Source organism: Lactuca serriola, chromosome 3 (genome assembly GCF_051521515.1).
Source record: "Lactuca serriola cultivar US96UC23 chromosome 3, Lser_US96UC23_V15, whole genome shotgun sequence".
Classification (NCBI taxonomy): Eukaryota; Viridiplantae; Streptophyta; class Magnoliopsida; order Asterales; family Asteraceae; genus Lactuca; species Lactuca serriola.
Window position 1 is genome coordinate 148,883,064 of NC_136410.1, and position 12,755 is coordinate 148,895,818.

General features: G+C 37.0%; 2 protein-coding genes across 2 annotated transcripts; both read right to left on the reverse strand.

The window, feature by feature from the left end:
* Nucleotides 1–1,807: 1,807 nt before the first annotated feature.
* LOC145095791 (receptor-like protein EIX1) lies at nucleotides 1,808–2,518 on the reverse strand. Its single transcript, XM_079033618.1, has one exon. The coding sequence runs from the start codon at nucleotides 2,516–2,518 to the stop codon at nucleotides 1,808–1,810; it is 711 nt and encodes a 236-aa protein (XP_078889744.1).
* Nucleotides 2,519–3,838: 1,320 nt separating this feature from the next.
* Nucleotides 3,839–7,265, reverse strand: LOC145093266 (receptor-like protein EIX1). The gene has a single exon (XM_079031346.1). The coding sequence runs from the start codon at nucleotides 7,197–7,199 to the stop codon at nucleotides 4,005–4,007; it is 3,195 nt and encodes a 1,064-aa protein (XP_078887472.1). The 5' UTR covers nucleotides 7,200–7,265; the 3' UTR covers nucleotides 3,839–4,004.
* Between the last annotated feature and the right edge of the window lie 5,490 nt (nucleotides 7,266–12,755).

Genomic DNA, 12,755 nt, shown 5'->3' on the forward strand with positions numbered 1-12,755 from the left:
TGTTTTGTTTTTGGCAAAGAGAAAGTTGATCATCTCTCGTACCCAATCGTTGTAGTTTCCATCTGTAAGAACCTCATTTACAGAAGGTTGCTTAGGAGAATCCGAAGGATGTAGGTAGTATGGCGATGAGAAATCGATGGTGCTAGATCCACCTTTGTCACCTTCGTTTCCGGTCATGATGCTCGGATCGATTGATTCTAAAACTGCTCTGATACCATCTAAAAATCAATGGTGACACAGAACAGGAGGATAAAGCTTTTCTTTTGATTGATTTTTCATATATCGATTACAACCAGAGAGACAAAATAGAAAAGCTAAACAATCACAAAAAAAGGAAAGAAGATAATTGATTGACCAATATTTAAGGAGGGAATATATGGACGAAAATAGAGTATCCCATAAGATACAGTGTTTGTATGATGGAATCAGGGAAGAATAGATTGGAATGCAAAAAAATGTAAAGGAAGAATGAATACTCAGTTGTATGAGAAGAATGAATCTTGAAACCAAACAACAAACATAGACGATATAAACAAAACCACTCACACAACAGAAAAAAAAATATTACGTGATGTAGAATGGGTTTAGATTTGAAATCCAATACAGAACAGGGGCTAGAAACAAGGTGGCTGACGCCCTATCAAGAAATGAAAAAAATTTCGACCTTAACAACATTGAAATGGGGTCCTAGAGCTTCTGGGACAAACTTAAGGAAAATTTAACCTGAGATTCTTTCATCAACAAGGTAAAAACAGACTTGGAAAAAAGAACCCCAATTAACATATTGGCTTCACAGGTGAAAGTTTGGTTCACCTGTGTTGATAGGTCCCCAAACCTCATGGTCTGTAGCAAGAAGGAAAGAGGGCCCAATAGTTAAATGGGCTGCCGGAATAAAGAGTCTTTCCTAGTTTTTAGCTTTCGGGCCTTTTGTCCTCTTTAGTAGAGTAACCTATGCACTAGTTCAGTCGTGGGTATAGCATATTCTGTACATAGCTAGGGGGTCAGTGTGTTTGTCCCTAGTTTTGAGGGTATATAAGCCTCACCTGGTGATAAAATAAGGCATGCATTATTTTGAAAGGCTCTTCTATAACTGGAGAGTTTGCTTCCACTCGAATGGGGCTATCCTTTTGATTATCAAACAACAATTTGAGTCCATTTCCTTTGTCAGTTATTGTGTGGAAAGCATTCTCCTGTTTCATTTTTTACCTCAGGAAGTGAAACTTATCAGCCAATATCTACAAAATGACCACATAGAGCTTGATACAAGTTACATCCAAATTTATACAAATAACAAGTACCGAAGGTTGATTACAAAGAAAAAAGATTTAACGATAAAAATAATGGAAAAAAACAAGAAAAATAAAAGATTAAAAGAAGAGATTTTAGGTGTTCGAAAAAGCAACCAAATTCTCACGAATAGAAACAAAACAACAAAACATCAATCAAGACAAAACCATAGCCTAATCTAATCTAACAACTTGATCTTGTATATATTGATAGTTAAATACCATATCGAAAAAAGGTTAAGGGTGAGAGAGGAAGGTATTTCAAGTTGAAATCCTACCACTCATTGGTTTTGTGAATTACAACAAAATTAAATTCCATAATGATTTAATGGAGGCACTTGATCTTATATTAATATCAAATCCAACAAAAATTTCAAATTAGACACTTTAAACAACCCATGATACAAATAGCTAACAAATATAAAATCCAAATAGTAGTCTAAATAAGCACAATACTAGAAACATAAAATAAAATCCTCACTTATAATATATACTCAAGAATTACTTGCATTGCAGATTATCTATAAGGCTTCTCTTCCTCTCTTCATCTTGGCAACTCTTACAACAACTGCAACATACATCTTGTCAATGGTTTCCTCTGCAATCATGAAAAGCTTCTGTCTCCACTGCTTCTTGAACAACAAAACTCCAATAACACCCCAAAACCCTGTTGCAAAACCACACATTATGACCATGTAAAACCATACCTTCATAGGTCCATCAGCTGCTTCATTTTTCATCTTGTCCATTGTTGGATCTTCATGACCAGAGCAATTCTTCGGCAACGGAGCTCCACATAGATCTTTGTTCCCAACATATATTGATGGATCATCAAGGGTCTGCAATTGATTTCCTATTGGAATTTGTCCGAACAAGTTGTTGTGTGATAAATTCAAGCGGCTCAAAAAGTTTAAAGCTACCATGCATAGAGGGATTACCCCAGTCAACTCATTTTTTGAGAAGTCCAGAGATTCTAATTTCATCATGTTTCCAATGTTGTACGGAATACGCCCACTTAGATGATTATTAGACAAATTGAGACCCATCAACATAGAAAGAGCAGTTAGCTCAACAGGTATACCACCGACAAGTGTATTGCCTGAAAGATCCATGTTGAACATTATTTGCCAACTTGTTGTATATTCACGATCAACACCTTTTAGGATTTGATTCACATTCTCGTACCCGGCATCCAGAGAGCCAAGACTCCCTTCTAGGCTGCGATATACCATGGCACTAAACCCTCCTAGGGATTGTTCCTGTTAAGTTGTTGAATGGAACATCCAAAATTTGAAGTGCTAAAATATTGCACACAGATGGTGGAATTCCACCGATGAAGTTATCTCCATGCAACCTTAAACCCATCAATCGTGGAAGTTTTTCTCCAATTTGTTTGGGTATATTCCCAAAAAAATTATTATCACCGAAATCTAAGACCATTAGATCTTTTAAATTCCCCCATTCTTGAGGAAGTTCACCACTAAACATATTGTCATTCAGTTTTAACCCAAGCAACGATGAAGAAAAAAGAACTATGGATTTTGCAATGACACCGGACAACTTATTTGAGCTAAATTTCATGCCCTCCAACTTTTGCAGATTTGCAAGACACTTGGGAATTTTTCCAACCATTGAAATAGAGTGTACCAAAAACATAACAACATCAGGAGCCTTTTTTTGGCATATGATGAATTCAATATGTTGCAACCCCATATATTTTCTTGTACAAAATTTGATTATCTACAAGATCAATCAAATCACTCTTTATTTTACATTAGGAAGGAAGCAGATTAGGAGAACAACTCCTAACGTTTATATTTATATATTATGCCATATGGCAAAAAAAATGATGGAGATGGAGTAGAGCAACTAAACACATTCTCGATATTTGGTTGTTTATGCAGGTTGTAACAAGACCTATTAATTGCTTCCAACATATGCGATTATTTCCAAAAAGACCATATATATGTTGGATATAATCTTGATGTGGAAAATTGAGTTGAATAAAAAAAAAAGAATGGGTCATAACTTTGACTGATATGCATGGGAATGGACCGGGTATTATGGAGATTATTCAGTCATTTGTATACCCACGTTTCTGGTAGAATGTGTGCCTATTTTGTAGGTACAATAGTTTATAAATAGATTAGGTTGTCATTTGTTTTATAATGTAATCAGTTTCTTTTGTTAAAGTAATATAGCAGTGAGAACAATTACTTAGAGCAATATATGAGAGTCAGCATGTATGTTCTGGGGTCGTTTGCAGCAGGGATAAAAGAAGGCTGATTACCAACAATATAGCTGGATACAAATTTCCAAATGCATACAAATAGCAAGTAACAAAGAAGAAAGAAAATAGTGATAAAAATGGAAAAGAAACAAGAAAACTGATCATAAAAAGAAGAACCAAAAGATGAGTTTTTTCATACAAATAAACAAAGTGAACTCATGATTAAATTTCAGGTGTCCCAAGTGTTCAAAGCAGAACCAAAACGGCAACCGAGATGAATACAACGGAAATAAATTCCATATTACACTAATATAGGAACTTGATCTTATATAATTATCAAATCAAACAAAAATTTCAAAATAGATACTTTTAAACAACCCTTTATACAAATACAGAATCCAAATAGTAGTATAAATAAGCACAATAGTAGTATTAAACAGTAAAACACTTATAATATACAATCATGAATTATTTGCATTTTAGATTATCTATAAGGCTTCTCTTCCTCTCTTAATCTTGGCAACTCTTACCACAACTGCAACATATATCCTGTCCATGATTTCCTCAGCAAACATAAAAAGCTTGTGTCTCCACTGCTTCTTGAAAAACAAAACTCCAATAACACCCCAAAACCCTGTTGCAAAACCACACATTATATCCGTGTAAAACCATACCTTCATCGGCCCATCAGGCGTTTCATCTTTCTTCTCATGCGTTGTTGGATCTTCATGGCTTGAGCAATTCTTTGGCAATGGAGCTCCACATAGATCTTTGTTCCCAACATATATTGATGGATCATCAAAGGTCTGCAATTGATTTCCTTTTGGAATTTGTCCAAACAAGTAGTTGTGTGACAGATTCAAGTGGCTCAAAAAGTTTAAATTTGCCATGCTTGGAGGGATTATCCCAGTCAACTCATTTTTTGAAAAGTCGAGAGATTCCAATGATTTCATGTTTCCAATGCTGTCCGGGATGCACCCAGTTAGATGATTATTAGACAAATTGAGACCCATCAACATAGAAAGAGCAGTTAACTCAACTGGTATTCCTCCGACAAGTTGATTGCTTGAAAGATCCATGTTGAAAATCATTTGCCAAGTTGTTGTATATTCACGATCAACACCTTTCACAACTTGATTCACATATTCCTCTTCTAATTCCTCACCGACAAAAAACCCATCTAGATTATGGTATACCATGGATTGCAACCTTCCTACACACCGAGGGATGGATCCGGTTAACTTGTTGTGTGCGATATCCAACATTTGAAGTTCTGAAAGATTACACAGAGATCGAGGAATTCTACCCGTGAAGTTATTCCCACGCAACCTTAAAAACATCAATTGTTGAACTTTTTGTCCAATCCATTCTGGTATATTTCCAAAGAATTCATTATCACTCAAATCTAAGATACTTAAACCTTCTAAATCACCCAATTCTTTAGGAAGTTCACCACTAAACTTATTGTCATTCAATTTTAACCCTTCCAATGATGAAGAAAAAAGACTTATAAATCTAGGAATGACTCCAGACAACTTATTTGAGCTAAATCTCATGCCCTCCAACTTTTGCAGATTCGTAAGACATTTGGGAATTTTTCCAGTTAACCTATTTCTTGAAAGATCAAGAAGGAACAAATCTGTCCTTTTGCACAATGACCTTGGAATTGACCCATTGAAAAGGTTATCTTGTAGAAATAATCTCGGGTAAAATCCATATCCAGACACCACAAATTTCCCCATATTAGGAAGGTTTGTCAAAGGACCGATGAGTTTGTTTTGAGAGAGATCTAAGAACTTGAAGGGCATCTTGCGCAGCCATGTGGGCAGAGGTCCCGAAATTGAAGCATTTGACAATGTCAACTCCACAAGCGTCCTTTGATTCCGAAGCCACTGCGGGAATTCACCTCCAATCTTGCAAGAACTGAAACTAACCAATTGGAATGGAGGTATCCACCCGTGTGAAACCTTGAAAGTTAACCTGGTGTTAGAAGAAGTATCCAAGTGCTTCAACATCGAAATATTAGCAAAATGGATTTCAGAAACTACTCCTTCCAGAAAATTGTTAGAGATATCGAGAGAATGGAGTTTTGGAAGTTGTGTAACTGACACCGGAATAGTCCCATTTAACCTATTTGAAGACAATGAAATGGCTTGTAATGAAAAATGTCTTCCTAGAGATTCTGGAATTGGACCATTCAATAGATTAAAAGAAAGATCAAGATTGGAAAGTCTCCCAAGGAATGTTGGAATAGGTCCTATTAATTGGTTATGAGATAAATATAACACTTCTAAAAATCTTAGCCTTGTTACAGATTCGGGGATTGGGCCTGTCAATCTGCAACTCGATAGATCTAATTCTCTTAAATTGGCCAATCTACCAAGTGATTCCGGAATTGTACCATGCAAACTACCAATTAAATTTAACATCTCCAAAGCATAATCAGGGCATTCTGATATGTTTTTCTGTGACTCGATCACTTGTGCATCAAAAGGATTGACTGCGATACTCAATTCTTTCAAGTAACACTGTCCCCAAATTCCAACATGCTCAATCTGCTTAAACTTGTTATCAGAAAGATCAAGCTCTAGGAGGTTAGGCATAATGGGTACTGATGAATTCAACTTGTTTCCCCAAATGTCAAGGACTCTTAGGGAACTGATGTTTGTTAAAGCAGATGGAAATATGCCTTCAATTCGATTACCACTAAGATCCAGGTACTGGATGTTACAAAGTGTACTGAAATTGAGATGATGGGAAGATAGATGGGTGTTATGAAGCCCACAATTTCTCAAATGCAGCTCTGATAAAGATGGCATCATGTTTAGCAAGTCTGCAAAGCTCCATGCCAAACTAAAATCAAATCCTGAAAGATCTAGGAATGCTAGGGATGTCATGTTTTGAAAAATGCCAGGGAGTGGACCTTTGATATAATTGTTGGAAAGATCCAGGTGTTCGATGTTGGGAAGTATTCTACTCGAATTAAGAGATTGACCAAGATCAGAAAAGTAAAGTTGACATGCCTGCAAACTTAACACTTTTAAGGAAGGAATCATGTAAAGCACCATATCCGCATGCTTTGCTTCAATAAGATTCAAGAAACTCAAGTCGAGATGCTTGAGTGACGACATGCCAAAAGTCCATGCCATATCATCTACCATCAGCTCTCGGTTTGAACTCAGATCAAGAACTTCTAAATTAGAAAGATTTCCAATATGATGAGGAATCATACCTTGGAAATTACCATTAGAAAGATTGAGATAAGTCAGCTGTTTCAGTGATCCAATGAACATAGGGATATTTCCTTGAAAAATGTTCCAACTCATATCCAAGTATTTGAGATGCCTCAATTCTGCCAAAGAAGAGCTCACCTCATTACCAATTAAGTAGAAGTTTTTAAGAAGAAATTCAGCTTCCGAGTCTCCTCTGAGATGAAGGCTCTCCACATTTCCTGTGACACTGTCACACTTGATTCTTCCCCACCTGCAACAATCATTGCCAACCCATGATGACAACATTCCAAAGTCATCTTGGACACTCTCTTTGAACTTAAGAAGAGCAAGTCGCTCTCGCTCAGAGCAAACTACACTCGTATTTCTAACACCCAAACAAGTGTACGTGGTTGCACTCAAGAAAATACTTAGGAAAATAATATGGAGACCCAAACCCCGTTCATTCCCCATTATAAACCCGGATTTTTTTTAGTTTTGAAAAAAAAAAGGAAGTGAAAAGATGGATTGTTATGATGAACTAATGCATTCTGATGAGTAAGAAAGTAATTGATTTTATAAAGCCAGAAATGAGAAAAAGCTATTATCATGGAAGACTTGGTAGTCAACTCACAAGTCGTGGAAGACTTCCAAAATTGAAATAAATAGACAATTTTGTATGGACGTACTCTTAATTTTTCTCCTAGGGTCCCACCAACTGATAGGCAATTTGATAGGATGCCGTGACAAATCTTCCACCCGATGGGATTGTATCATTGATTGATCATTTGTTTGACAAAAGTATATGAAGAATATGCTCCAGAAGAGTTATTCCGGCAACCCTAAATTAATCAATTTCAAGAAAATTTATTGTTATATTGCGAATTTGCGATCTGATCTACGTTTAACATAAGTAAATTAATTCCTATAAATGCTTATACTTTGATTATGATTATGAAAGGTGAAATCAACCAATCTTAGAATCGAATCAACTTCAAAGTTGCACAGAATATGGCCCACCAAAATTTTGTTGGAATATAATTCCGGTTCAAACAAAAAGGGTTTGAGCGCCTGATTTCATCATATCCAGCCAATGAAATAGATTGTACCGAGAACATAACAACATAAGGAGCGTTTTTTTTGGCTTATGATGAATTCAATATGTTGCAACCCCATATTTTTTCTAGTACAAAATTTGAATTATCTACAAGATCAATCAAATCACTCTTTATTTTACATTAGGAAGGAAGCAGATTAGGAGAACAACTCCTGATGTTTATGTTTCTAGATTATGCCATATGGCAACAAAAATGATGGAGATGAAGTAGAGCAACTAAAGGCAGTCTTGACATTTGGCTGTTTATGCATTTTGTAACAAGACCTATTAATTGCTACCAATGACCAATCGTACCCGATTATCTTCAAAAAGACCATATATAGCTGGATACAAATTTCTAAATGCATACAAATAGCAAGTAACAAAGAAGAAAGAATACAATGATAAAAATGGAAAAGAAACAAGAAAATAGAGCATAAAAAGAAGAAGAACCAAAAGATGAGTTTTTTCATACAAATAAACAAAGTGAACTCATGATTAAATTTCAAGTGTCCCAAGTGTTCAAAGCAGAACCAAAACGACAACACCGAGACCAATACCATTATAGATTCACACTAACCTAAGCAAATCTAACTTGATCTTGTATAAATATCAAATCGAATGTAGAGAGGAGGGTGTTTCAAGTTGAAATATACCACTCTTGGTTTTGTGAATTACAACGGAATTAAATTCCATATTAATCTAATATGGGAACTTGATCTTTATATAAATATCAAATTAAACAAATATTTCAAAGTAAATATTTTTATACGACCCTTAATACAGATATAGAATCCAAATAGTAGTATAAATAAGCACGGTAGTATTATTAAACAGGAAAACACTTATAACATATATTCATAATTATCTGGATTTTAGATTATCTATAATGCTTCTCTTCCTCTCTTCATCTTGGCAACTCTTACCACAACTGCAACGTATATCTTATCCATGGTTTCCTCAGCAAACATGAAAAGCTTCTTTCTCCACTGCTTCTTGAACAACAAAACTCCAATAACACCCCAAAACCCTGTTGCAAAACCAGATATTATGTCTAGGTAAAACCATACCTTCATCGGCCTAAGTGTTTCATCTTTCTTCTCATCCGTTGTTGGATATTCATGGCTGGAGCAGTTCCTTGGCAATGGAGCTCCACATAGATCTTTGTTCCAAACATATATTGATGGATCATCAAGGGTATGCAATTGATTTCCTTTTGGAATTTGTCCAAAAAAGTTGTGTGACAAATTCAAGTGGCTCAAAAAGCTTAAAGTTGCCATGCTTGGAGGGATTATCCCGGTCAAATCATTTTTTGAGAAGTCCAAAGATTCTAATTTCGTCATGTTTTCAATGCTTTCTGGAATACGCCCACTAAGGTGATTATTAGACAAATTGAGACCCATCAACATAGAGAGAGCAGTTAGATCGATTGGTATCCCTCCGACAAGTTGATTGCTTGAAAAATCCATATTAAAAACTATTTGCCAACTTGTTGTGTAGACACGATTAACACCTTTCATGACTTGATTCACATATTCCTCTTCAAGATCATCACTGACACCACCCTTGCCACCGGTATCTGATACCATGGCATGCAACCTTCCTAGACACCGGGGGATGGTTCCGGTTAAGTTGTTGTATGCAACATCCAAAACATGAAGTTCTAAAATATCACACACAGATCGAGGAATTCTACCCATGAAGTTATTCCCACGCAACCTTAAAATCATCAAATCTTGAAGTTTTTTTCCAATCCATTCCGGTATATGCCCAAAGAATTCATTATCACCCAAATCTAAGATAGTTAAACCTGGTAAATCCCCCAATTCTCGTGGAAGTTTACCACTAAACTTATTGTCATTCAATTTTAACCTAAGCAATGATGAAGAAAAAAGAGCTATAGATTTGGGGATGACACCAGACAACTTATTTGAACTAAATCTCATGCCCTCCAACTTTTGCAGATTCACAAAACACTTGGGAATTTTTCCAGTTAACCTATTTTTGGAAAGATCAAGAATGACCAAATCTATCCATCTGCACAATGGCCTTGGAATCGACCCATTGAAAAAGTTATCTTGCAAAATAATCTCGGGTAAAATGCATATCCAGACACATGAAGTTTCCCACCATTAGGAAGGTTTGTCAAAGGACCGACGAGTTTGTTCTGAGAGAGATCTAGGAACTTGATGTGCATCTTGTGCAGCCATGAGGGCAGGGGTCCCGAAATTGTAGGATTGGACAACACCAACTTAATAAGTGTCCTTTGATTCCGAAGCCACTATGGGAATTTGCTTCCTATATTGCCAATACTGAATATATCCACCCATGTGAAACGTTGAAAGTTAACCCAGTGTTAGAAGAAGTATCCAAGTGCTTCAACATTGAAAGGTTAGCAAAATGAGCTTCAGAAACTAATCCATCTAGAAAATTGTTAGAGACATCTAGAGAATGGAGTTTTGGAAGTTGTGAAATTGACACTGGAATAGTCCCGTTTAATCTATTTGAAGTCAACAAAATGGCTTGTAATGAAACAAGTCTTCGGAGAGATTCTGGAATTGGACCGGTTAACTTGTTATGGGAAAGATCTAATACTTCTAAAAATATTAGCCTTGTTATAGATTTGGGGATTGGGCCTATCAATCCACAACTCGATAGATCTAATTCTCTTAAGTTGTCCAATCTACCAAGTGATTCTGGAATTCTACCATACAAACTATAATCTAAACTCAACCTCTCCAAAGAATATCTGGTGCATTCTGATGCATTTTTTAGCGAGTGAATCATTTCTACTCTAAAATGATTGAATGAAACACTCAATTTTTTCGGTTGACATGGTCTCCAGATTCCAACATGTTCAATCTGCTTTAACATGTTCTCAGAAAGATCAAGCTCTATGAGCTTAGGCATAATAGGTACTGATGAATTCAACATGTTTCCCCAAAGGTCAAGGACTCTTAGGGAACTCATGTTCGTTAAAACAGACGGGAATATGCCCTCAATTGAATTGCTACTAAGATCCAGGTGTTGGATGTTAGAAAGTGTACTATAATTAAGATGAGCGGAAGATAGATGCGCATTATGAAGCCCACAATCTGTCAAATGGAGCTCTGGGACAGAAGGTATCATGTTTAGCAAATCAGCAAAGCTCCGTGAGAAACTAATATCAAATCCCATGAGATCCAGGAGTTGAAAGGATGTCATGTTTTTTAAGGGAGAACCCTAGGCTGTCAGGCATCACACAATCAGGCAATTTTATCATGCAATTCCTGAAGATCCCTAGCCTAGTACTAGCATGTTGTTCTAACACATCACAAAATCAAATAATCTGTAAGGTATTTTGGGGTCTATCTACGAGCTCCGGTTGATCGTACGCCTGCGTCCTCCTTATTTTATTTTGAAAAAACATTTTAAGAAAATCGTTTTATAACCTTGTCCTCAGTTTGACACTGGAGACACAGGAGTGTTTCCTCCAATTCACTCAAACCAAGGCTCTAATACCAACTTGTAACACCCAAAAAAAATCATGCCAAATTTAAACTTTTTTTTAAAACATTTCAAGGCACATGATTATTACAAAACTTGTTTTCAAAATAGTATATTGTCAGAGTATCCCAAAATCAAAACATAAAATCATAAAATGTGAGGAGCGGTACTATCACACCTTCGCCTTCCCGCGATCATCAGAAGTACCTGAAACAACAATCGATAAATGTAAGCTCAAAGGCTTAGTGAGTTACACCCAAAATACCAACGCCATACAGATATAACCATGTCATTCAAACATATAAGCAACAATATAGCATGCATAATGAGTCATCAGTCTGACTGGACCGACTCCCGGTCCTCAGTCTATCTGGACCGCTCTCCGAGCCCTCAACACGTCTGCACCGCCCTCCTCGGGGCCTTCAGCCTATCCGGATCGCTCGCTGGGCTTTCGGACTGACTAGATTTGCCTAATTCGGGCCTGCAATCTACCCAGTCCGCCCAGGGTGTCTTGGCTTACAGCACACATCAGCACCTGCCTCAACCCTTTTCCCTAAACCAATAAACATGTGCACATAAATATCATACGCTAGAATGCAATAACAGATAGCCATACAGATCTAACCGATCTTCAGGAATTGCATGATAGAATTGCAAAGCTCCGTGACCAACTCGCCAAGCCCAAGGAAATCTCCATCGGACCAAGATAGTCATACAGATCTAACCGATCTTCAGGAATTGCATGATAGAATTGCAAAGCTCCGTGACCAACTCGCCAAGCCCAAGACAATCTCCATCGGACCAACTAGGCTAGGGATCTTCAGGAATTGCATGATAGAATTGCAAAGCTCCGTGACCAACTCGCCAAGCCCAAGGCAATCTCCATCGGACTCGCCGAGTTGTTCATCAACTCCTCGAGTTGATGGCCATATTCATTTGACTCGCCGAGTCAACCTTGCGACTTGCTGAGTCCCTTCAATCCTTCATCCATATAAATGCTTTTCAGGCCATGCAAAGAATCCATACTGCAAATCTGAGCTCCTAGGGCATGTTTATCACGTAAAGTTGCAAACTTTACGTGCATGCAATATGATAATGGCCCAAAACAAGCTAAAGGAGTGGCTTAAGGTAAGGGAAAGGCCATAGATCAACAAAGACTAGGACTTTATGACAAAGAGAGGCTAAAGGAGTCCAAATTTGGGATTGCAACCTCAGATCTTGACCTAAATCGGATATCCACTCCAAAACCCCAAAAAGGGATCTAAACCCATAAATGAAGAGATCTAACCAAAGGGGAGTGAAGGTAACAACTTGTTACCTTCAAAACGATGCCAAGACCGAGAAGATTCCGAATCTACAACAGCCCCTTGCTTCACACCTCTTGAACTCCAAGCCCTTTAGTCCAAGAATCTTATTTCAAGATAAGAAGCACACAAAATTAGAGGGAA